Genomic DNA, 26,272 nt, shown 5'->3' with positions numbered 1-26,272 from the left:
ACGCAAATAATAATACGTACTATTATTTTCTACTATAGGGAAGCAAAGCTGTTGTAAAATGACGTCTACATATACATGCAATGTACTGCTATGGGATCCATCAGTTAGATATCCATCAACAAAGTTCTAAAATCACAAAAATGGGAAAAGGCAAAAAATCATTTTTTAATATTATAAAGTAAAACTGTAGTGGATACAGAGTGCCAAGTTTAGCTACAGATACCATCTGTCGGACTGCTCCTAGCCACCAGGAGCCCAGCTTGGAGGTACCTGATCCTGAGGCTATTGTAGTTTAGTCTCGGCACCTGTGTGGTCACCACAGAAGGGCTGGAGCATCCATCCATCATTGCTCACACTGCTATTCACCAGAGACTTCAAAGGGGAAGACCAAGGGGGCCCCTTTCATGATTCATGATGGGCATCCATAACTGTAACCCTGGATTAGTGAGAGGGCTGTTACTAATACCATTCAACAGAAACTGAGTTGTCGAGGGTAGGCCATCCGCTATACCCACATACCCCACATTCCTCCCAGATTTGTACAGTACCATGGTTGTCACTACCTTGCATCTACACTCAAGCTGTATCACTGTTCTACCAAGCTATCCTTGCACCTGAGCCATCCTTACATGATTTCCTGTCTCACAATCACTTTGCATCTGTTCAAGGACTATACCTCTATAGAATACTTTAACTGCATGCAGGTTCATTAGGATTATGGCTAAGTGCACCGATGCTCTTAAAGGGCCCCAATGACAGCAGGCAGAAGAAATAACCTAAGGACTGCCCCTGTTTACATATTATCCCCCCACCTCACCAATTCTTACCTTTTAACCATTCAGCTACTGACAGAGCTTACCAGTCAGTATTACGCCTAGCGTAGCTGCCTTTAGTGCACTTTAGCAGTTTAGCTCCAGGGGTTTATAATACAAGCCTTATCACTGCTCACAGTTGCATGTTGCATTTCAGGTGACGTTATTACTGTTTATGCTGACCTGGGCAGTCAGCGTCATTTGAGGCCCTGTCCCTATTGCTAATACTATACTAAAGTATACTAAAAATTATACTATACTAAAGTATACTAAACTATACTAAAGTATAGTATAGTATAGTATACTAAAGTGCATCATTACCATCATTACTCATTTTTTTTTTTATTCCCCTCTTTGTTACCTTGTTACTAATTTCATTTCGGCAACATTATATTATATATTTAATATATGGTTGCCAAAATGTCGTGTCTGTTCCTTTAAAATAGCATGGTTGCTAGGTATTTGATGTTAATATTGGTGATTTCTGACTATATTATGTGTGTGTACTCAACCTGGTGTGTCAGAAGGGTGAGGTAATTGAGAAGATCAAAGTCAGCAGCAGAGGACCCATCTGAAACAGCGGCTCCTTGGGGTGTGGCGCTACATATATATATATATACCAGGACATTGCCACGCATACAGTTTATATCAGGACACTATCATACATATACTGTACATCAGGACATTACCATTACCACACATATATATCAGGACACTGCCACGCATATATACCAAGACTCTGCCACCCATATATATTATTGGTGCCTTTGTCCCTGTTGGGGAGATTTCTCTTTACTTCCTATCCTGCCTCAAAGCTGACAAATAGGAAGTATGGACATTTTCCCTCACTTCTTGCGGACAGTGGCAGCACTAAAGAATTGTCAGGTTCTAACCCACCCTCTATTCAAATCTCCAGCGTTTCTACTCAAATTGGGTTTAAAGCAGACCTTCACTCTTTAATACGTACATCTTTGCTGCTTTGTATTCTTCCCCCCTCTTAATCTGTAAAAGTGAAACTTTCTTCTCTATTTATTTAGCTTTTTTTACATTTATGGCCCACCTCACCCCCTGCCACGTTAGGCAAGAGTTATATCATCCTGCTCCTGCGGCCTCCTGGGCATTGGAGGCATCACAGTGCTGGAGAATGAAGGACCTGGTGGTGTGTCATCAGGTGGCCAGCTGCATGAACCCACAAGAGATTGCAGGCTCCTGATTATAAAACAAAGAAGATGGTGGCATGGGACCTGTTGTTCAGCAGTTGAGCAGCAGGATGCCAAAAAAATTAAAGCAGGGGGGTGAAGTTCCTCTTTAAATCCCTTGGCTGGTATCATCTTCTGAATGCTCCTGAATAAGAGACTGAAAAAATGAAGACTAGTGTGTTCCCTGGTTCCAGCTCCACATGCTGAGTCCCCTGCACCCTCTCAGTGGAGAATAAAAGGATATTGCCAATGGATCCTCTACAGCCTAGAGGCAGTGTGGGAAGTCTGCTATGTCTAACCACAAAGTATTATATAAATCCAGATTAATGTAAACTGAGTAGCATTCCTGCACAGTTGCAGATAGCTGAGCATCATTAGCATTTTGCAGGATGGCTTTTACTGGGGTCTTCATTGCACTGATATCAAACCTCTTTGCCTAGCCTGAGCATGCTCCCATTTTTGTCACATCACTGGAAGGAGTTTGTGTGTGAAATCTCTCTGAGCCGGCACCAAAACCCTTTCATCAAAAATTTAACATCTTGCTCAGAATTGAAGAACATCCCACGTTCACCAAGCCCCGCAGTCACGGCAAGCTGGAGAGCAAACTTTATAATTCAATAACAGCCTCCGTTCCCGGGCTACATCCGCGCTTCTTTATATATGGCACGCTCTCCCGACAGTAAATACAACTCAATGTAATGGTCTCCATTTGCATAAAGTAAAAAAAAAAGGATTCATGAATATCAGTTTCTTAAAGTTCTATCTTCAGCATGTTTTAAAGGGGATTTCTACTAAATCTATGTATTGAGGGCAGACCCTGACTGGGACAAAAAAAGATAGGCCCGGGCATTTTAGACTGAGCAGCCCTAAGCCCAGGGACCCTTTGCTCGGAGCCCAGTGGCGGAACATCAAGAACTGGTTGCAAGACCGACTTTTGTGACCCCAGTAGTTCCACCACTGGTGGTGAGAGGGAAAAAGAGAGAAACAGAGACAGAAAGAGAGAGAAGGAAAGAGAGAGGGGATAGAGAGAGAGGGGAAAGAGAGGGGGAGAGAGAGGGGAGAGAGGGGAGAGAGGGGGGGAGAGAGGGGGGAGCGATAGAGGGGGAGAGGGGGGAGAGAGGGGTAGAGAGAGAGAGAGGGGAGAGAGAGGAGGAGAGAGGGGGGAGGGGAGAGAGGGGGGAGAGGGGAGGGGGGAGAGGAGGGGAGAGAGGGGGGAGATAGAGAGAGGGGGGATAGAGAGAGGAGGAGAGAGAGAGGGGGGGGGGATAGAGAGAGGAGGAGAGAGAGAGGGGGGGGATAGAGAGAGGGGGGGTAGAGAGAGGAGGAGAGAGAGAGTGAGGGAGGGGATAGAGAGAGGGGGGGATAGAGAGAGGAGGAGAGAGAGAGTGAGGGAGGGGATAGAGAGAGGAAGAGATAGAGAGAGGGGGAGAGGGGGGGAAGAGGGGGAGAGAGAGGGGGGAGAGATAGAGAGAGGGGGGAGAGGGGGGAGGGAGGGAGAGGTGGAGAGGGGGAGGGAGAGAGAGGGGGGGAGGGAGAGAGGGAGAGAGAGGGGGTAGGGAGAGAGGGGGTAGAGGGGGAGAGAGAGAGAGGGGGTAGCGAGATAGAGAGGGGGAGAGATAGCGAGAGAGGGGGAGAGATAGCGAGAGAGAGGGGGGAGCGAGGGGGAAGAGAGAGAGTTAGTGGGGGGAGAGAGGGGGAGAGAGGGGGGTGGAGGGAGAGAGGGGGAGAGAGGGGGGTGGAGGGAGAGAGGGGGAGAGAGAGAGAGGGGGAAGAGAGAGGGGGAGGGAGAGAGGGGGGAGAGGGGGGAAGAGAGAGGGGGGAAGAGAGGGGGGGAGAGAGGGGGGAGAGACAGAGGAGGGGAGAGCGAGACGGGGGAAGGAAGGAAGGACTGTTGGGGAGCAAGGGCAGGACAGACACAGGAGGAGAAGGGACAGAACCAGCTTTATCTCCCCTCTCTGCAGGGAGGGGGGAACGTGGTGGCAGCACTGTGGGTGAGGAGGGGTGGCCGACTGCCGGGGGAGCATACAGGAGCCCAGGGCAGCAGGAGATGGATAGGAGGAGTGGCACATAGAGGAACCAGACTGTGCATTTTCCTCCTGCCACCGCTGAATGCTCGCAGGAGGGAGAGGAGGAGAAGCGGGCATTCAGCAGTGGCAGGAGTTAAATGCACGGACCGGTTCCTCTATGTACTGCCACCCCTCCTATCCAGGCGGCCCTGGCCCAAATGCCCAGTGTGCCATATTGCCAGTCCAGGCCTGATTGAGGGTCCATTTGCAACTTTGGGGTACATTAACACCCACGTGCAAAATGAATTGGCTGCCGATGCACCCTACCAGGACCCTTTTTCTAACACAATGCACAGCAACGCATTTTCATGTATTGCTGTGCATTGCAACATGCTACAAAGCAGGTGTGTTGCTTACGTGTGGTGGAGTGACATTCAATGAATATATGAATGGCATTGCAACATATCTTCTGTGTGTTTCAATGCACTGTGGTAGGGCATGCATTACTACAATGGGGAAATGTGAATCTGGCCTCATTCATCTCTCTAAAGCCTAATATTAGTTGAAGAACTAGCGCCTCCAATTTGCGCAGGCTTGTAGATTTTCATGCTGCCACTCAACCTAAAGTTAGTTTTCTCCTTTATATTCACCTGGTAATCCTGTGAATTCTATGCTTCCTGACCCTAGGTAGCTACACTCTCTCCTCCACTGTACCTATGGAAAGAGCTAGGGTTGCAACCTAAGCCGGACTAACATCTTCTTCTCATCATCTCCCATACATGGGGGGAGGGGGGGCATTAGTAGTTTACAGCAGGAAGATACCATTGTTGGGGCTCTCAGTTCAGATCACAGGAAACGAAAGGGACACTGCATTTCTGGTAAGATCAACAGGTATTTTCTGTACTATTTGAAAATGCCCCTAGACTGGAAAATGAAATGAAATGAAATGCCCATAACATGCCAGGACTGGTAATATCCAGTATGTTAAAGCCCAGTTCTGAGCTGCATTTACCTATGCACCTATGTAGCAGGGTCCCCCTCCTCCCCTCACTGCATGGGTTAAAGTGTTACTAAATCCAGGACCCCGCATTCCCTATATCTTATCTCCCAGGACCCCGCATTCCCTATATCTGATCTCCCAGGACCCGGCATTCACTATATCTGGTCTCCCAGGACCCTGCATTCCCTATATCTGATCTCCCAGGACCCGGCATTCACTATATCTAATCTCCCAGGACCCCGCATTCACTATATCTGGTCTCCCCGGACCCCGCATTCACTATATCTGGTCTCCCAGGACCCTGCATTCCCTATATCTGATCTCCCAGGACCCGGCATTCACTATATCTAATCTCCCAGGACCCCGCATTCACTATATCTGGTCTCCCCAGACCCTGCATTCACTATATCTGGTCTCCCAGGACCCTGCATTCACTATATCTGGTCTCCCCGGACCCTGCATTCACTATATCTGGTCTCCCAGGATCCTGCATTCACTATATCTGGTCTCCCAGGACCCTGCATTCACTATATCTGGTCTCCCCGGACCCTGCATTCACTATATCTGGTCTCCCAGGACCCCGCATTCACTATATCTGGTCTCCCAGGACCCTGCATTCACTATATCTGGTCTCCCAGGACCCCGCATTCACTGTATCTGGTCTCCCTGGACCCTGCATTCCCTATATCTGGTCTCCCTGGACCCCGCATTCTCTATATCTGGTCTCCCAGGACCCTGTATTCATTATATCTGATCTCCCAGGACCCGGCATTCACTATATCTGGTCTCACAGGACCCCGCATTCACTATATCTGGTCTCCCCGGACCCTGCATTCACTATATCTGATCTCCCAGGACCCTGCATTTACTATATCTGGTCTCCCACAGTACACACAACATGGAAGTGCCATTAGTTCAGTAAATATAAACTGCTAAATACCTTTTCTCATCAGCAGTTAGAGCAGTCTTGTGACTTCTATCAGTGTCCAGCAGAGCACATGTTAGAGTTTGTAGGAGGAGTTCTCATTCTGCTCTAGGAGGATGCAAAACCCCTGACCTCTTTTTGGACAGTGCTGATTGGCCATGTGCTAATCACATGCACTCTCTCAAGAAAAAAAAAAACCTTCTCTAGCAATACACACTAAAATGAGCATGTGCAGAATGGCTATGGTTCAGTCTGCCTTATCAGGAGATAAGATGTGGACATTTGAACAGGAGGAGAAGCAGACAAGCCTGAGAAATCATCGATATCGGCATTGAGCATAGAGATGAGTGAAGGAAAGATGGCCGCCACCCATCTCTATGCCCTTGGAGGACTGGAGCGATGTCACTTCCTGTTCCCGTCATTTTTTTTTTTAAAGTACTAGATCAATGCTTTTTTTTTGATCCAGTGCTTTACATTGCAGAGCAGAGATGTGGGGTCTTATTGACCCCACATCTCTCCATAAAGAGGCCCTGTCACTAATTATTTCTATTACAAGGGATTTTTTAAAGTTTAAAGTGCCCCCGTCCCCCCGTGCTCGCATGTAGTGGTGAACGCATACGTAGGCCATGCCCACATATGTAAATGGTGTTCACCCTCCATAATTTAATAGGCCTGAGCACCATGCCCTGGGAGGAAATCATAAGCCCCTCATACTTTGGTAATTCCTGAGGACTCCAATGGAGACATAGAGCAGCCAGGGACCTTGATGGGTCAGGGGGTAGGCTAGAAAGAGGCTGATACCTAAGCTTGAATGTGCAAACTGACAGAGTCTCTTAAAATACTAAAGTATGGGTGCACTTTAAGCTGTATAAGAAAAAAAAATGAACATTTGTACATCATAAGGTATTAGAAGGCTTAACTCAAAACCGCACCATACAGCAAGCAGACCTCCTCTCAAAATTCCAAACTAGGTCCATTATCCACAGCATGTTCAACTTTACAATTCCATCTTACCATCTCAGCCGTTATAGCATGAGACAACACCGCAGCTCCTTCTTTATGATAAAGTAAATCCAACTTTATTATGTCATTAAAAGCAGTGAGGAGAACACACAAAGGCTCATGTGCTTTGAGCTGAGCTCTTATTCATAGCCTCCCCTGACAACCTTTCTTCAGCAGCTACTAGCTCCTGAGGCAATCTCTAAAGAGAACCAGACAGATTGTCATAAACTTGTAGGGGACGTGGTGCCTGGCGTGCTGTGTACTCAGGCAATGCCTGCTTTGTCTTCTGGGAAGAGGGGCTCTAAAGCCTCGGCTGAATGTATGCCTATGAAACCAACCTCAGCCCAATGCTGCTTCTGGTGTAGTGGATTTACTGGTACTATAGTTGGACGTATTGAAGAAGACCTTCACTTAAAAGTGAAAGTTCCACTCATCCTACACCTAACCCCCTACTGTAAAAAAAATTGTGTTCTTTTTCTGGAGGTGGGTACCTTTTTCTTGACAGGTTTCCTCTACCACTTCCACAATTTTCACCTAGGCAAGAATTGCCCCCCACAGCCACTTACAGCCTCCTGGAACACATCACACATGAGAGGCTTGGGACCAGTCTGAAAGTGGCAATTTCATGCATGCACATGTAAGTGAGGCTTTGCAACTGGTTAGTGAGGTCCCTGCTCCATTCCTGCCTTTGCTAGAATACTGTTCGTCCTGCTGAGGCCAAACTTTCCACCATATTGTGCCCCACTCCATGCCAGAGGCCTCCACATGACATTCCTGGATGTTGACTTTTATATCCCAAGAAGAGAATGTCCACATATGAATAAGGTTGCTGCACTTTCCTAATTGTACTTAGGAAATGGCATAACAGTCACAACACATCAACATACATTTCAGAGTCACTTGACAACACATAATCAATCACATTTACTATACGGTCTGCAGTAGTCACATGTGAAAGCATATGCTGCACTTTAAGCAGTCACCTTCCTCTAACAGTCTATCCTTCCACCCGGGGGCATTCGTACTCACAGGATTGGGTTCTCTATAGGCACCTCCTCCATAAGTACACCTCTTCACGGGAATAGCCTCACTCAAGGAACCTTTGCAGCCTACCTTACTTAAGGGTCAGGAAGTCTACAGTCGACTCTCCAAGATGCAGGTCTACTCCTCTCTGGCCTCCAGCCCTGTCCAGGGCCCCCACATGCTACTTTCATCTGTACTAGCATGGGGTGTTTGGCTCCCATGCCCCAAGGGCTCTTCCCAACCTAGCTTATACCTGGGCACTGACTCACCCATGACATCACTACAGAAGGGCTCTAACTAAAAGGGATCTTACACCTGATGACACAGTCTTCTGTAACCAGAGATTATTCTGGAACAGAGCCACCTACTGGCAGACAGGCAGACAACTGCACCTGCCCCTTTCAGTAGGAAGTCAGCTGTCAGACATTGGGAAGTCACATCCAAGATAGTGGTATTGGGGAACCAAAGGATCGGCTTCAGTGAAGACAGTGCTGGACTCTTGGCCTGGTAAGTGTCTCTTAAAAGTCAGCAGGGGCAGTTTTTCGTAGTTGCTGACTTTTTACAAAAGGACCCAAGTTCCTTTATAAGTTCTACTGCTACAGAAGTTGGGCTCTTATGCATGCATGCAGTTGGGTATTTCCAGTCCCTCTATTGACCAAAATACAGCAGGAACATGAAGGAGGCTTTAGAAAGAGGACAAAGGTCAATGGGTACCTGAGTGCTCACATTTAATAATCTAAGAGCCATCTCTTTATACAAAAGATTTTATTTTGACAAATTTAGCCCTTGTGATAAAAATGTTATTCATTCAAGCGAGTAAACTCTGATTTATTTCAGCCGGTATAAGCCGCTTAGTACCAAACAGTATATAGCTGAGAGGAAAAAAGAGAGTTTTGGTTTGATCTGCTCAGCTGGTAAATGAAGAAACATCAAAGTTACATCTGGCTCCCCTCTGATCTCCTGGGCCCTGGCGTAGTTGGACGCACTGTGATGGCCTTGAAGTCAAGTGCCAGCAAGGACAATTTATAAAAATTAAACAGCAGGTGATCTGGCCTTACCGTACGTAGAGTGAACGCTTCTGGTTTGTTCTGAGGGAGCCAGAGCCGGAACTCATGCTGTGATTCATCATCTGTTCACGCAGGTCATGGATTTTTGCCTCAAATCGAGCGTACTCTGACAAGGGAAGGAAAGCAGGAAGCCGTTAAAAAATGTCCCTCGTACGACCTGTTCATAAATGATTTATAAAGGAAAGATTATGTAGGTTCGCTGCATGCATAGTTTGAATTTGCAAAGAATGACAGTTTTAGGAGGCTAAACTAGACTTGTGCAACTTGTGGCTCTCCACATCTGAGATGAATCTTCCCACAATAGCCCTTTCCTAACAGTCCTGGATTGTGGGACAGAAGGAGCGGATATGTCAAAGAGCAGAACACAAGTGGAGTTAAAAAGTCTCTGTTAGCAAAACAGGTTTAAAATGCTATTAAACATGCACTGGTGGGCATGAGCTCTAGAAATAATATGCAAGTATTCACATTATGACACACCTTACCTTCTACTGTGCTGTCCTCCAGCAATACCAGGGCCAGGATCCCGGTAACGCTTCATCCCCTACCACTTTCTATGGCGTTCTCCACCTTTATACAGTATGGGAACTATATTGGAAGGCCATGCAAAACTATTCTATGCATGTTGAAAATGAACCAGGCCATAAAGTACATGGCGCAGGTGATCTGCATTGTCTAGAATACGGGTAGTGTCATAGCTTGCCACTTCTTACTGCCCCCACACATTCCTACTGCTCCAACATTGATGATTGGCTGCCTCATCCCACTGATACCAACGATGGGGTACTATTCCTCCCGCCGATACCAAAGATGGGGTACTATTCCTCCCGCCGATACCAACAATGGGGTACTATTCCTCCCACTGATACCAACAATGTGGTACTATTCCTCCCACTGACACCGATGATGGGGTACTATTCCTCCCACTGATACCAACAATGGGGTACTATTCCTCCCGCTGACAACAAGAATGGGGTACTATTCATTCTACTGATACCTACGATGGGGTACTATCAGGGGTGGACTGACAACTCATGGGGCCCCCAGGCAATAGGGCATCATGGGGCCCCTATGTCCTTGCCCAAACTCAAAATAGCCTATGAAAAAGGTACCAAGGGCAACTCATGGGGCCCCCTACTGACCCCGGGCCCTCGGGCAGTGCCCGAGTTTCCAAATGGTCAGTCTGCCCCTGGGTACTATTCCTCCCACTGATACCGATGATGGGGTACTATTCCTCCCACTGACACCAATGACAAAGCATTACTTCTCCCCTGACACCAACAATGGGGCACTATTCCTTCTACTGATACCAACGATGGGGTACTATTCCTCCCACTTACGCCGCCGATGGGGTACTATTCCTCCCAATGACACCAATGACGGAACATTACTTCTCCCCTGATACCAACGATGGGGCACTATTCCTCCCACTGACACCAACAATGGGGTACTATTCCTCCCACTGATACCAACGATGGCTTACTATTCCTCCCACTGACACCAATGACGGAGTACTACTTCTCCCCTGACACCAACAATGGGGCACTATTCCTTCCACTGATGCCAACAATGGGGTACTATTCCTCCTGCTGACAACAACAATGGGGTACTATTCCTTCCACTGATACCAACGATGGGGTACTATTCCTCCCACTTACGCCGCCGATGGGGTACTATTCCTCCCAATGACACCAATGACGGAACATTACTTCTCCCCTGATACCAACGATGGGGCACTATTCCTCCCACTGATATCAACAATGGTGTACTATTCCTTCCACTGATACCAACAATGGGGTACTATTCCTCCTGCTGACAACAACAATGGGGTACTATTCCTTCCACTGATACCAACGATGGGGTACAATTCCTCCCACTTACGCCACCGATGGGGTACTATTCCTCCCAATGACACCAATGACGAAACATTACTTCTCCCCTGATACCAACGATGGGGCACTATTCCTCCCACTGATACCAACAATGGGGTACTATTCCTCCCACTGATACCAACGATGGCTTACTATTCCTCCCAATGACACCAATGACGGAGTATTACTTCTCCCCTGACACCAGCAATGGGGCACTATTCCTCCCACTGACACCAACGATGAGGTACTATTAAATATAACCAAAATCTGCGCTTAGAAAACTAAACAAATAAATATATATATAGCAGCTGGACACCGCACCCGGATACCAGGCACCTCATATACAGTATTCAAATAAAGTACAGCACTCAAATATATCAAACAAAATGAATTAATCACGGTGATAAAATTGTGTGAAGATGAATAAAACCTCATCACAAAGTGTCCATAGATGATATATTCATATGGTGGAATCAGAATACAGCAGTCCCAAAACCGTGGTGAGATCAGAAGACGTCCAAAGACGGCCAATGTGACACCATCCAATCACATGCAAGGCTCACCAGAAGTCATGTGACTGTAAGGGATATCATTGGTAACATCAAGGGAAATATACGATACACCCAAGGAAATGACAAACGATCCTCCAAAAGATCCAAACGTGTCTAGTTTCAGATTGATTCGTTAAGTTACTAATCTTGTTTTGTTGCATTCGTAACAAAGTTTCTTTCGATTAGTTTCATTTCATTTTGTTTATTTGTTTTCAACCAGATTCTAATTTTTCAAATGGATTTGAATCTAATTTGAACTGAAAATATCGAAGCAATTCAACATCATTGTGAAGAATAGCTGCTTCTGTTCTATTTGAGATTCGAAAGACGGTTACATTCTATTTTATTTCATTCTTTTATTTCCTATTTTATTCTGGACTTTTCTATTCTATTCTTTTTTTTCTATTCTAGTCTTTTTTTATTCCATTCCTTTATTTTCTATTCTATTCTTTTCTGTTCTGTATATTTCTATTCTGTTTTATTCTTTTGTATTATTTTCAAAATTTAAATTTTGGAAGACATATATGTTCTTTCTATTTTATTTTATTCTATTCTATTCTTTTATTTCCAATTCTATTATTTTTCTATTCTATTCCTTTATTTTCTATTTTATTCTGTTATTTTATTTTCTATTATATTATAGTCTGTTCTGTTTTATTGTTCTTTTCAAAATTCGAATTTCAGAAGATGGCTCTCTCTCTTTGTGCAGGGTGACTGGTCTTGTCTCCGCCCCCTCCTGCAGTTTTCTACAGGCAGCCTGTAGTGGGTGGAGCCTGCCGAGTCCCTCCCACAGCCCTGCCCTCTCTTCTTGTTCAGGGTGAACTGTCTTTGTCTACGCCCCCTCCTGCAGTTTTCTGCAGGCAGCCTGTAGTGAGTGGAGGCTGCCGAGTCCCTCCCACAGCCCTGCCCTCTCTTCTTGTCCAGGGTGAACTGTCTTGTCTCTGCCCCCTCCTGCAGTTTTCTACAGGCAGCCTGTAGTGAGTGGAGCCTGCCGAGTCCCTCCCACAGCCCTGCCCTCTCTTCTTGTTCAGGGTGAACTGTCTTTGTCTACGCCCCCTCCTGCAGTTTTCTGCAGGCAGCCTGTAGTGAGTGGAGGCTGCCGAGTCCCTCCCACAGCCCTGCCCTCTCTTCTTGTCCAGGGTGAACTGTCTTGTCTCTGCCCCCTCCTGCAGTTTTCTACAGGCAGCCTGTAGTGAGTGGAGCCTGCCGAGTCCCTCCCACAGCCCTGCCCTCTCTTCTTGTTCAGGGTGAACTGTCTTGTCTACGCCCCCTCCTGCAGTTTTCTGCAGGCAGCCTGTAGTGGGTGGAGGCTGCCGAGTCCCTCCCACAGCCCTGCCCTCTCTTCTTGTCCAGGGTGAACTGTCTTGTCTCCGCCCCCTCCTGCAGTTTTCTGCAGGCAGCCTGTAGTGGGTGGAGGCTGCCGAGTCCCTCCCATAGCCCTGCGCTCTCTTCTTGTTCAGGGTGAACTGTCTTGTCTCCGCCCCCTCCTGAAGTTTTCTGCAGGCAGCTTGTAGTGGGAGGAGCCTGCCGAGTCCCTCCCACAGCTTTGCTCTCTCTTCTTGTTCAGGGTGAATATTCTTGTTTCCGCCCCCTCCTGCAGTTTTCTGTTGGGCCCCACTCACAGCTCTGATCTCTGGACAGGCTATGTACAGCACAGTGATGATGTCACTGCTACTTTTACAAGGTAATATCTGGGTTTGGGAAGGTATTTGGTGCACATAAAATGATTATATGTTATAGATATAGTAAAATGGTAATTTTGTGCCAGGGGTTCAGCTGTAAATACCTAAATGTTCCGCATTGAATTTTTTTTTTTTTCGCTAAATTACAGATGCTGGTGAATGTTTTTGGAATATTTAGTAGGTCTTGTGCTTCCTTGTGACTTTATATGAAGAAGCAGGAAAGTTACATGCAGTGCGTGTTCTTTGTACGCCGTGACCCTCAGAATCTGTCAGCGGAATTGTGACATTAGCATTCAGTGCAGTGTGTGAATGGATGGATCAGTCTGCATGTTCTCTAGTCATTAGGAGATGCAGTTAGTTCCTGCTCTTCACTCATCACTGGGCATAAAGACATGATGGCAGCTATACAAAGACTGTATCTTGTTTTCTATAGGGCGCCCTATGGTATACTGCTGGACTTCTGATCACAAATGTCAACTCAAACCCAAAGCCGTAATATATTTCAGCTTACCAATCATTAGATGTGGTGGCCGCATTAGTCTTTTTTTAGGATTTTATCCCCCTTTGTTTTCCCCTGGTGATCTCGCCATTAACACACCTGCTGTATTAGAGCGCCCCCACTCTGGAGCATAGGAGGGACTTTTGGACAGCAGCATTGTCAGTCGGGGGGGGGGAGTGTTAGATGTACTAGTAGATTTAGATACACTAACAAATTGAAGCCAAAGTCCAGCTCACACGTCAGCTACGCAAGCAGTTGCAGCTACAGTTTTGTTCTTTTTGGGATAAAGGTTTTACATAAATAAAAACTGATCATTGTAAGCACCCCGTGTCAGTGGTAAATGGTTTGTCTCAACCTTACAACTGCTGCTTTGCAGGAGAGCTTGTTCTGTTTAAAAATAACAGACTTACTGGCTAGATCACCAGGTGAAACTAAAGGGGTAAAAAAAAGCCTAAAAAATAAAACAAATACAACCATCACGTCTAAGAACTGTTGAGTTGCAATATAATAAATGATTGCTTTTATTTATTTCAGATACTTATATAGCACCATCAATTTACGCAGCACTTTACATATATATTGTACATTCACATCAGTCCCTAACCCTCAAGGGGCATACAATCTAAGGTCCCTAACTTACATTCATACATACACATACTAGGGCCAATTTAGACAGGAACCAATTAACCTGCCAGCATGTCTTTGGAGAGTGGGAGGAAACCAGAGTACCCAGAGAAAACCCACGCAGGCACAGGGAGAACATGCAAACTCCAGGCAGGTGGTGCCGTGGCTGGGATACAAACCGATGACCCTAGTACTGCCAGGCGGAAGTGCTAACCATTTAACCACTGTGCTTTTGGGTTTATTCCTATGTCCCCCACTCTGGATGAAGGAGCACAGGAGACACTTTTGGACAGCAGCATTGTCACTATGGGGTGGAGGGGAGTGCTAGATGTACCAGCAGATTTAAATATACTAACAAACTGAAGCAAAACTCCAGCTAATACTTTATAAGGAGTTACAGTAAACCATTTTTTTTCCTTTTGGGGATAAAGGTTTTACAAAATAAAAGCTGATCATTTTAAGCAACCTTGCCAGTGGTAAAGTGATATTTAAGGCTTCATTTTTTTTCTAAATAACAAACACATCATACTTAACTGCTGAGTGCAGTGATTTTCTACAGAGCAGCCCAGATCCTCCTCTTCTCGGGTCCCCCACAGGCTCTCCTGGCCCCTCCCAACTGTCGGGTGCCCCCACAGCAAGCAGCCTGCTATGGGGGCACCCGCTCCTCTGTGTGTCAATTCACACACAGAGCAGAGGTTTGGCCCAATCCCCCCTCTCTGGCTTACTGGCTGTGATTGACAGCAGCGGGAGCCAATGGCTCGGACTGGGATTGCCGAGACTCCAGTGCATATTGCTGGATCGAGAGGGGACTTAGGTGAGTAGTAGGGGGGATGGGGGGAGCTGCTTCAAACAGAATGCATGAAGGTAAAAAAACATGGGACTTTACAGTGACTTTAACCACTTCCAGTTCGGACACTTTCACTCCCTTCCAGTCCAGGCCAATTTTCAGCTTTCAGCACTATCACACTTTGAATGACAATTGCGCGGTCATGCAACACTGCACCCATATGAATTTTTTAGCATTTTTTTGCCACAGATAAAACTTTATTTTGGTGGTATTTATTTACCACTGGGATTTTTATTTTTTTGCTATATAAATGAAAAAGTCCAAACATTTTGAAAAAAAAGTGTTTTTCTTATAAACGTTTGCAAATATATCATCTTTCTTCATAAAACTTGGCCAAAATGTATTCAGCTATCATTTTAGTAAAACAAAAATAACCCAAATTAGTTTATAACCAAAAATTATAATTTTTCCAAAAATGTTTTTACATTTTTTTTTATATTATTATTTGTGTTTTTTTTTTTTTTTTTTTTTTTTTTACATACCATCATCCTAGCAGTACAGTGTCACTATAGTGACACTGTGCTACTTGTAGGGGGTGATGAAGATTTTTTTTTCTTTATTTACACTGATTGCTTTTACACCCATAAAGGCTGTAAAAGCAATCATTTCTCCTTCTCTCTGGCTGCATTCTTGCTGCCATTGAGAAATACTGTGAGAGATGTGATTGGTCACAGCTTGTCACAAGATACAAGGCTGTTGTGACTAGCCTTGTACCATGTGACCTCTGTGATCATTCACAGATTTCACAAGTAGTAAGCAAAGATGTCAGGAAGTGATATCTTGTTTACTACTGTTCATGTGATCACTGATTGGCCAATCAGTGATCACATAAATCGGGACCTCACACAGAGGTCCCGTACAGCGATCTGTGTTCCGATCGCTGTGCCGCACAGACCCAGGGAGTGCGCACAGGCAATGAATGTGCTTCCTTCGGGCCATTTATGTACATGGGCTGGACGGAAAGAGATTAAATGGTCTGTGTCGGCCCTGTATCTGCAAGAGAGCTTGTTTTTTAAAAGAAAATAAAACAAAAAAACAAAACAGACTTACTGGCTAGATCACCAGATGAAAATAGAAGAAATATAAATCAAAAAAAGGTAGCGCTTATTTAAATCAATCACATAATGAATAATCAAACCAGGGGCGGACTGACAACTCATGGGGCCCCCGGGCAATAGGGGATCAAGGGGCCCCTGTGTCCTTGCCCAAACTCAAAAAAGCCTATGAAAAAGGTACCAGGGGCATCTCATGGGGCCTCCTACTGACCCCGGGCCCTCAGACAGTGCCCGAGTTTCCAAATGGTCAGTCTGCCCCTGAATCAAACCATATATTGTGAAATTGATAAATGGATCAAATAATTATATACTTGAACATCATAAACGTACTCAAAAACTTTTTTCGAACACATTTTTTTCAACACATTTTTTTGAGCACGTTTATTTACAATTTTCAAGTATATAATTATTTGATCCATTTATCAATTTCACAATATATGGTTCATTTATTTATTTATTATGTGATTGATTTAAATAAGCGCTACCTTTTTTTGATTCATACTGTTACCTTTTTTTAGAGGGTGAGGTTCAGCAGCTTGTCACTTTAATTTTTGTTATTTTCATTTGGCGCTGTATTCGCTTATATGTTATTTTATTATTATTTGAAAATAGAAGAAAGAAAACCTAAACAAAAGGAAACCAATGCAGCCATCATATCCAAGAATGGGTAAGATGCAATATAATAAATGTTCGCTTTGGGGTTTAGTATTGCTTTAAGGTTTGCCTATAATTATATTTGCTGATATCTAATGATTGTTCCCACATGCTGTTTGTACTAAATGTTACCTCTGTTATTATTCTGATTATTATTATTCAGGATTTATATAGCACCAACAGTTTGCTCAGTGCATTTACATCATGGAATACACTCAGTAAAACCTCTAATTGGTATCACATGTATTACGCATACTATATACTTTTACCATCTACTAACAAGTCAGTTAATTATCTCCATAAACACAAACTGGAATAAACTTTACAGTCAAATCTATTTCCACGTTTTAGCTGTAACTGAACTTTATCATCCTATTTAAGAACATGACTGCTGATTTTAATTGGCATCCTAGAAATCTGTACATTTCCAGTAAGTGAATTGACATTTATATGCTGTTACTTAAATCTTCAGGAGAGCCACCTGAAATGTACACTAAATTACCCCTTAGCTTACAATTAGCGTTCTGTCTTTTTTTATAACGGCACCGTTTGCTCGCTGCTGTACGTGACGACGCACCTTTATTAATTTATACAGCTACCCCTAAGGGCTCATGTACACTGCAGGTGATAAATTTGCGTTTAGGAGCTGTTCAGCGTTTTTTTCAGCAGCCCCTGAACTCTTCCTAATGTTTTCCTATGTGTCTATTCAGTGCTCCTACTCCTTGACCTCTCTGCGGCCTTTGACACAGTCGACCACCCCCTCCTCCTCAAAAAACTAAACTCCCTCGGCCTCAGAGATTCTGCTCTCTCCTGGCTCTCATCCTACCTATCACAACGCTCCTTCAGCGTTACCTATAATGCTACCACCTCCCCCTCGCTCCCCCTCTCTGTTGGGGTCCCTCGAGGCTCCGTCCTTGGGCCCCTTCTCTTCTCCATCTACACCTCCTCCCTTGGCCAACTCATACACTCTCACGGCTTCAACTACCACCTCTATGCTGACGACACACAAATCTATCTCTCAACCCCCCACCTCACCACCTCAGTCTCCACCCGAATCACACACCTACTGAGCGACATATCAGACTGGATGTCGCTCCACTTCCTTAAACTGAACCTCTCCAAAACCGAGCTCCTCGTCTTCCCCCCCAGCCCGGACCCCACCCCCCATTGACTTCTCCGTCACATCCAACAACGCCACCATCAAACCCGCCCCGCAGGCCAGAGTACTTGGTGTCATTCTGGACTCCAACCTATCCTTCCAGCCCCAAGTCCAATCTTTAACTAACTCATGCAGACTCAACCTCCGCAACATCGCCAAAATCCGCACGTTCCTAACCCCAGAAACCACTAAACAGCTCATCCACTCCCTCATCATATCACGACTCAACTACTGCAACTCCCTCCTCACTGGCCTGCCTCACCGCTGGCTATCCCCGCTTCAGTCCATCCTGAATACGGCTGCCAGACTCATTCACCTTTCCAACCGCTCCATCTCCGCCACCCCCCTCTGCCAATCCCTCCACTGGCTTCCGATTGCGCAACGGATCAAATTCAAAATCCTAACACTGACGTAAAAAGCTGTCCACCACACTGCCCCGAACTACATCACTGACCTAATATCCAAGTACCGCCCAGCACGCACACTCCGCTCCTCACAAGACCTCCTTCCCTCTAGTTCCCTGGTCTCCTCCTCCCATGCCCACCTCCAGGACTTCTCCAGGGTGTCACCCATCCTCTGGAACTCCCTGCCCCAACCCATCAGATTATCACCTACTCTCCTCTCCTTTAGGCGCACCCTGAAAACCCATCTCTTCAGGGAAGCCTACCCCACCCCCTGCTAACTTGCCGACCTCCTCCACTCTTCCTACCACTCCATCCCCCACAGCTTTCTCCTCCTGTGCCACCATCCCCTTCCTCCTACATTGTAAGCTCGAAAGAGCAGGGCCCTCAATCCCCTCATGTTTTGCATTGTATTGTTATTGTTCTGTCACATGTTCTGTCCCCCTTTGTAATGTACAGCGCTGAGCGAACTATTGGCGCTTTATAAATACTGTATAATAATAATAATGTGTCCATGTACACATCTTCGTTTACAGGCATTTGATTTTACAGTCGTTTTTTTGAACACAGAAAACTTGCGTTTAGCAGTCGATTTTTATCAACGTTTCAAATGCAAAATGCTTGTAAACGCATTTATAAGTGCTTGCGTCTGAAATTTTTTTTAACTCTTCCAGTTCCCGATGCTGTCCAGAGCCTTTTTTCATCATGAAAAATGCATGTAAAGCGTTTTCAAGGTACTTAGATGGACAAAACACTGAACACAGGATGTTCCTTCCAAGCTTGTCACACATTGTAATGACCAATTCACACCTCAGACCTCTCCCACCCTTGGAAACAAAAGATATGTTAATGACCATTCACACCTCAAATTCCTCAAGAAGACCACCTGTCCATATGACCTTAATGACTCCCTCCACCAGACACCTTTCCCACCCTTGGAAACAGAAGAAATGTTAATGAGCAACTCACACCTAAAATAATCCCAACACATACTGCTGTCTCTGCTTCTACTCTTTGTATTTCTCTGAAACATTTTGAAATAGTTAATAATTTACCACTTTTCAGTGCATTCTGGGCATTTGGAAGGTTCTCCTGTGCTTATCTTTAAAAAACGCTTCTAAATGCAAACGCGCATAAACGCGTTATGCAAACGTGGCTAAACAGACGTTTTTTAACCTACGCTTTCCAGCAGTCAGTTTCCATCGTTCAGAAGTGTCCCGTGTACATGGGGCCTAAGGGCTCATGTACACTGCAGCTAATAAACTCACGTTTGAACGCTGGAAATTGACAGCAGGTAAACGTAGGTTAAAAAATGTCAGTTTTGACGCGTTTAGCCGTGTTTATGCACATTTGTGTTTAGAAGCATTTTTTAAAGATAAGCACAGTAGAACCTCCCAAATGCCCAGAATGCACTGAAAAGTGGTACATTATTAACTATTTCTGACTGTTTTAGAGAAATACAGAGAGTAGAAGCAGAGACAACAGTATGTGTTGAGATTATTTTAGGTGTGAGTTGCTCATTAAAAAATTTTTTGTGTCCAAGGGTGGGAAAGGTGTCTGGTGGAGGGAGTCATTAAGGCCACCTGGCAGGGGGTCTTCATGAGGAATTTGAGGTGTGAATGGTCATTAACATATCTTTTGTTTCCAAGGGTGGGAGAGGTCTGAGGTGTGAATTGGTCATTACAATGTGTGACAAGCTTGGTAGGAACATCCTGTGTTCAGTGTTTTGTCCATCTAAGTACCTTGAAAACGTGTTGCATGCATTTTTCATGATTAAAAAAGGCTCAGGACAGCATCGGGGACTGGAAGAGTTAAAAAAAAAAAATTCAACCGCAAACGCTTATAAAGGTGTTTAGCCGTGTTTTGCGTTTGAAATGCTGATAAAATCTACTCCTGAACGCAAGTTTTCTGTGTTCAAAAAACGACTGTAAACTCAGATGCCTGTAAACGACTGTAAACGAAGATGTGTACATGGACACATAGGAAAACATTAGGGTGAGTTCAGGGGCTGCTGAAAAAAACGCTGAACAGCTCCTAAACGTGAGTTTATCAGCTGCAGTGTACATGAGCCTTTAGCAGCCCCTGAACTCACCCTAATGTTTTCCTATGTGTCCATGTACACATCTTCATTTACAGTCGTTTACAGGCATCTGAGTTTACAGTCGTTTTTAGAACGCAGAAAACTTGCGTTCAGGAGTAGATTTTATCAGCGTTTCAAATGCAAAACACGGCTAAACACGGCAAATCACGTTTATAAGCATTTGCGTTTAGAAGTGTTTTTTAACTGTTACATTTCCAGATGCTGCCCAGAGCCTCTTTTCTTCATCAGAAATGCATGCAAAGTGTTTTCCATGTATTCAAATGGACTCGGTACACCAGCGCAGTCAGTTCCAGGTTTTCGCGTGAAAGAAACAATGGTAGGACGTGCCGCATTATGCTCATGATGGGATCCATAGTGAATAAAACCAGAAAAGACAGGTCATCTCAACACATACTGCTCTCTGCTTCTGCTCTCTCTATTCCTCTCAACATGTCTGAAATAGTAAATGTTTTGCTATTTTTCAGTGCATTCTGGGTATTTGGGAAGGTCTCCTAAGGTCATCTTTTAAAAACGCTTCTAAACGCAAACGCACATAAACGCGCATAAACACGGTATGCAAATGCGGCTAAATTGCCATTTGTAACCTACGTTTTCCAGCAGTCAGTTTCCATTGTTCAGATGAGTTTTCCAAATGCCCCGTGTACATGAGCTCTTATCAGCTTGAATTACTTCTGAGTTTTCCTGACACCAAGAGAAAAAAAAGGTAGTGGGGAGGGAGCTCCAGCACATAGCCTGTGATTGACAGCCTCAGCTCTGTTCCTGAGTGCTGTGTGAAGGGGGGGGGCTGAGCTCTGCAGAGTGTAACTTCAGCTCCCCTCCCCCTGCTTTCTGAAATCTCAGACAAGCTGAATAACTTCAGGACTTTGAACAGATGTAGAGAAGAGAAGACAGCAGATAAACAGGTACAACTTATGTAGGTGGGTTTATTTAATCTCTGTGTATTACCTGAGGCCAGTCACTTCACTGGGTAATTTGAAGGGTTTACCAGTTTAATCATAATGATGTTTCCCGCAGTATACAGCTGGTAGTGTGAAAATACCAAAATCTTCTCTATTTGGGTCACTGCCCTGATTTTTTTTTGGCATGGGAGAATCAGTGCAGAAAATCATGTAATTGCGAAAGTAGATCTACCTTAAACGATAGGTTCACCTTTATGGAAACTATAATTTACGTTTTTTTTTTCTGCCAGGAAAGCATTGTTCCTGTGAACAGTAGACATGGGCTCCTGCAGACGTCCTTCAGAGGATATGCCAGTGGACTAAGAAAGTGCTCTTCAGCGCCCCCCCCCCCCCCCCCGCAGCCCATTGAAACTACAAGTCTGTCTGCTACAGTGCCAAATGGTACTTGTAGTCTATTCATTCACAGTAATCTGTGATGTTCCTCCCTACATACAGGAAGAACATATAACATGTTCCAAAGGTGAAGTTATCCTTTATTCATTTGCCAACCGCTCTATAGCAGATATACTGTGACCGTTCTGTGCCATATCATGCATACATACATGATTTTGCACTCCCTGGTGAAGGGTGCGTGCAAGAAACCCTGCGCGGCACTTCTGCTCTGATTAGTCACAGTGGAAGCTGATCAATGGGTGCCGACCAATGAATGAGCACAGGAACCCATTGATCGGCGAGAGGAGTGGCAGGACACAGCTCTGTCTATGTAAACAAGGCAGAGCTGTGTCCTGTCTGCAACGATCTGCTGGATTTTCTCACCCTGCATAAAAATCACCACACTGTGTACACAAAAACACTGGTTAGGCACACAGTTGACCCTTTGATCACCCTACGTTTAACCCCTTCCCAGCCAATGGCATCAATACAGTTACAGTGTATATTTTTAGTACTGATCACTGTATTAGTGTCACTGGTTCCCACAAAGTGTCAGTTAGTGTCAGAGTGTCCTCCACAATATCGCAATCCACTATAAGTCGCCGATCGCCGCCATTATTGGTGTAAAAAATTCCAGTAGATATCCTATAGTTTGTAGATGCTATAACGTTTGCACAAACCAATCAATATATGCTTATTGGGATTTTTTTTTTACCAAAAATATTGACCCAAATTTATGAAGAAATTAGATATTTTTAAAAATTTTTTGGATATGTTTTAGAGCAAAAAGTAAAAAAAAGTTGTTTTTTTTTCAAAATTGGCCGTCTTATTTTGTTTATAGCACAAAAAATAAAAAACCCGAATACCACCCAAAGAAAGCACTATTTGTGGAAAAAAATGACAAACAATGTTGCATGACCGCGCAATTGTAAATTAAAGTAACACAGCGCCATATAGCAAAAAATGGCCTGGTCATGAAGGAGGTAAATCTTCGGGGTGGGGGGGGGGGGGCAAGTGGTTAAGCTAGCCCATTTTAAATGGATTTCATTGTACAGGCAGTCCTATAGAGTTACAAACATCTGACGTACATACGACACATACTTAAGAAAGGAGGCAGGGTGACGTCACAGTGGTCCTGGAAACTGCTGGGCGGCCACTTTGCTGTTCACCATGTTGCCACCTATTTAAAATAAGGCATTCACACCGCTGACACTTCCTGAATTCCCCCTATTCAGTGAACAGGTATGATTTGGTAAATACATACACTAAACTGCCAAAAGTATTGGTCGGCCGGCCTTTCCACGCACATGAACTTTATTGGCATCCCAGTCTTAGTCCGTAGGGTTCAATATTGAGTTGGCCCCGCCCTTTGCAGCTATAACAGCTTCAACTCTTCTGGGAAGGCCGTCCACAAGGTTTAGGAGGGTGTCTATGGGAATGTTTGGCCATTCTTCCAGAAGCACATTTGTGAGGTCAGGTGCTGATGTCGGATGAGAAGGCCTGGGTCACAGTCTCCGCTCTAATTCATCCCAAAGGTGTTCTATGGGGTTAAGGTCAGGACTCTGTGCAGGCCAGTCAAGTTCCTCCACCCCAAACTCACTCATCCATGTCATTATGGACCTTGCTTTGTGTACTGGTGCGCAGTCATGTTGGAACAGAAATTGGCCATCCCCAAACTGTTCCCACTAAGTTGGGAGCATAAAATTGTCCAAAATGTCTTGGTATGCTGATACCTTAAGAGTTCCCTTCACTGGAACTAGGGGGCCAAGCCCAACCCCTGAAAAACAACCCCACACCGTAATCCCCCCTCCACCAAAATTTACACTTGGCACAATGCAGTCAGGCAAGTACCATTCTTCTGGCAACCACCAGACCCAGACATGTCCATCGGATTGCCAGACAGAGAAGCGTGATTGGTCACTCCAGAGAACACGTCTCCACTGCTCTAGAGTCCAGTGGCGGTGTGCTTTACACCACTGCATCCGACACTTTGCATTGCACTTGGTGATGTAAGGCTTGGATGCAGCTGCTCGGCCATGGAAACCCATTCCATGAAGCCCTCTACACACTGTTGTTGTCTGAAGGTCACATGAAGTTTGGGGGTCTTTAGCTATTGACTCTGCAGACAGTTGGCGACTTCTGCGCACTGTGTGCTTCAGCATGCGCTGACCCCGCTCTGTCATTTGGCCTACCACTTGGTGGCTGAGTTGCTGTTGTTCCCAGATGCTTCCACTTTGTTATAATCCCACTAACAGTTGACTGTGGAATATTTAGTAGCCAGGAAATGTCACGGATGGACTTATTGCACAGGTGACAACCTATCACGGGACCACGCTTGGAGTCACTGAGCTCCTGAGAGCGACCCATTCTTTCACAAATGTTTGTAGAAGCAGTCTGCATGCCTAGTTGATGATTTTATACACCTGTGGCCATGGAGGTGATTGGAACACCTAAATCCAATGATTTGTAGGGCTGGCCCAATACTTTTGGCAATATATTGTATATAAATAAATTGAGAAAGAAAGACAATAAGGAGATACGAGGGATTAAAGAGAGGCAAAAAAGAGACAGCAGCCTCACAGTGAAATGCCGCAAGCTGGTTTGGAGTGTTCAGTGGACATACCTGTGTTATGATGAGTTGGCGCTTTCCATGGCAACTGCTAATTTTACAGGTTCATGCACTGTCAAGCACCGCTCATAATAATGTAAAATTGGATATTTACATCTGCTGGCCAAAAAGAACCTAATTGAAAATTATGCACTTGATGAGCTTGTTCTGCTTTACTTTCCATGTCAAATGCAAAGTTTCTACGAACAAAGGAACATGATGTTCAAACATGAAACTCTGCTATATAAACTGCTTGCTAAGAGGCTCCTAATATTACACTGGCTTTCATCTTCTGCATTTGTCTTTCCCAACTAGCTGCTAGCATCCTTTGAGTCTAAACCAGCTTTTGCCAACCTTTTCAACACAAAGGAAACCTTGAAACAACTTTCTGGTCTCAACGAACCCCTACTAATAACTACTATATCTATATCCAACTATACATTGGTGGTCAGTGGGAAGAATTCTTACATTGGTGGTCAGTGGGAAGAATTCTTACATTGGTGGTCATTGGAAATTATGCTTCTTACATTGGTGATTAGTGGGAAGAATGTTCCTTACATTGGTGATCAGTGGGAAGAATGTTCTTTACATTGGTGGCCAGTGGGAAGAATGTTCCTTACATTGGTGATCAGTGGGAAGAATGCTCCTTACATTGGTGATCAGTGGGAAGAATGCTCCTTACACTGGTAGTCAGTGGGAAAAATGTCCCTTATATTGGTTATCAGTGGGAAGAATGTTCTTTACATTGATGGTCAGTGAGAAGAATGCTCCTTACATTGGTGATCAGTGGGAAGAATGCTCCTTACATTGGTGATCAGTGGGAAGAATGTTCTTTACATTGGTGGTCAGTGGGAAGAATGTTCTTTACATTGGTGGTCAGTGGGAAGAATGTTCTTTACATTGGTATTCAGTGGGAAAAATGTCCCTTATATTGGTGATCAGTGGGAAGAATGTTCTTTACATTGGTAGTCAGTGGGAAGAATGTTCCTTACATTGATGATCAGTGGGAAGAATGTTCTTTACATTGGTGGTCAGCGGGAAGAATGCTCCTTACATTGGTGGTCAGTGGGAAGAATGTTCTTTGCATTGGTGGTCAGTGGGAAGAATGTCCCTTACATTGGTGCTCAGAGGGAAAAATGCTCCCTACATTGGTGGTCAGTGGGAAGAATGTTCTCTACATTGGTGATCTTTGGGAAAACTGTCTCTTATATTTATAGTCAGTGGGAAGAATGTTGTTTATATTGGTGATCAGTGGGAAGAATGTCCTTTACATTGGAGATCAGTGGGAAGAATCCCTCTTACAGATGGCTAGAAAGGATCGCTGATGTCAGTAGCTACTGATTTGAGAGGCAGATAATGGTAACTGCTCAAGGGATCCCTAGCTATCTCTGAAGGAACTGCTGTTGACAAAGGCTGTTCTAATTTGAAATTATGATACAAAAAATAAATAGATCAATGTTACCTAATGTTTAGTAGATTCAGAAATATATAGATAGGTGAAGTTATATGTTTCTACCAATTAGACACGTTTGTAAGAATACAAAAAGAGAACCTCTGTGTGGTCCACGGCATGTCATAGCTAAGCCAGTCTGAATCAGGAATAAAAAAAAGATATATTGTTCCATAAAAGCAATTGTTCCTGTGTGCCAACCATAGTGGAGCATAGCTTTGGCAGGTATAGACAAAGCATGGCTCCCAATGCTCTAAAATGAGCCTGGCCCTGCCAACAAATCATCTTTGGTTTAAGGAACCTGCTAATTTACATACAGAACACCCAAGATACTACAGGCATAGAGATTAAATGTATAGGCTATATTTAGAGATCTAAATGGCTCTGCCACTGAAAACTATAGAAAAG

General features: G+C 44.7%; 1 protein-coding gene across 10 annotated transcripts in view; it reads right to left on the bottom strand.

The window, feature by feature from the left end:
- DLG2 (discs large MAGUK scaffold protein 2) overlaps positions 1 to 26,272 on the bottom strand; it is a 2,035,798-nt gene that overhangs the window by 301,232 nt on the left and 1,708,294 nt on the right. For all 10 annotated transcript variants that reach the window (XM_089676759.1, XM_089676760.1, XM_089676764.1 and 7 more), the window contains one exon: positions 9,026 to 9,140. In XM_089676759.1, coding sequence (XP_089532885.1) covers positions 9,026 to 9,140 — 115 coding nt within the window. The remainder of the gene's footprint in view (positions 1 to 9,025; positions 9,141 to 26,272) is intronic.

Source organism: Staurois parvus, unplaced genomic scaffold, assembly GCF_062004578.1.
Source record: "Staurois parvus isolate SC_StPar_1 unplaced genomic scaffold, SC_StPar_1.0 ptg000173l, whole genome shotgun sequence".
Lineage (NCBI taxonomy): Eukaryota > Metazoa > Chordata > Amphibia > Anura > Ranidae > Staurois > Staurois parvus.
Note: the sequence above shows the minus strand (reverse complement) of the source record. Positions and strands in the feature narration are given on the sequence as shown.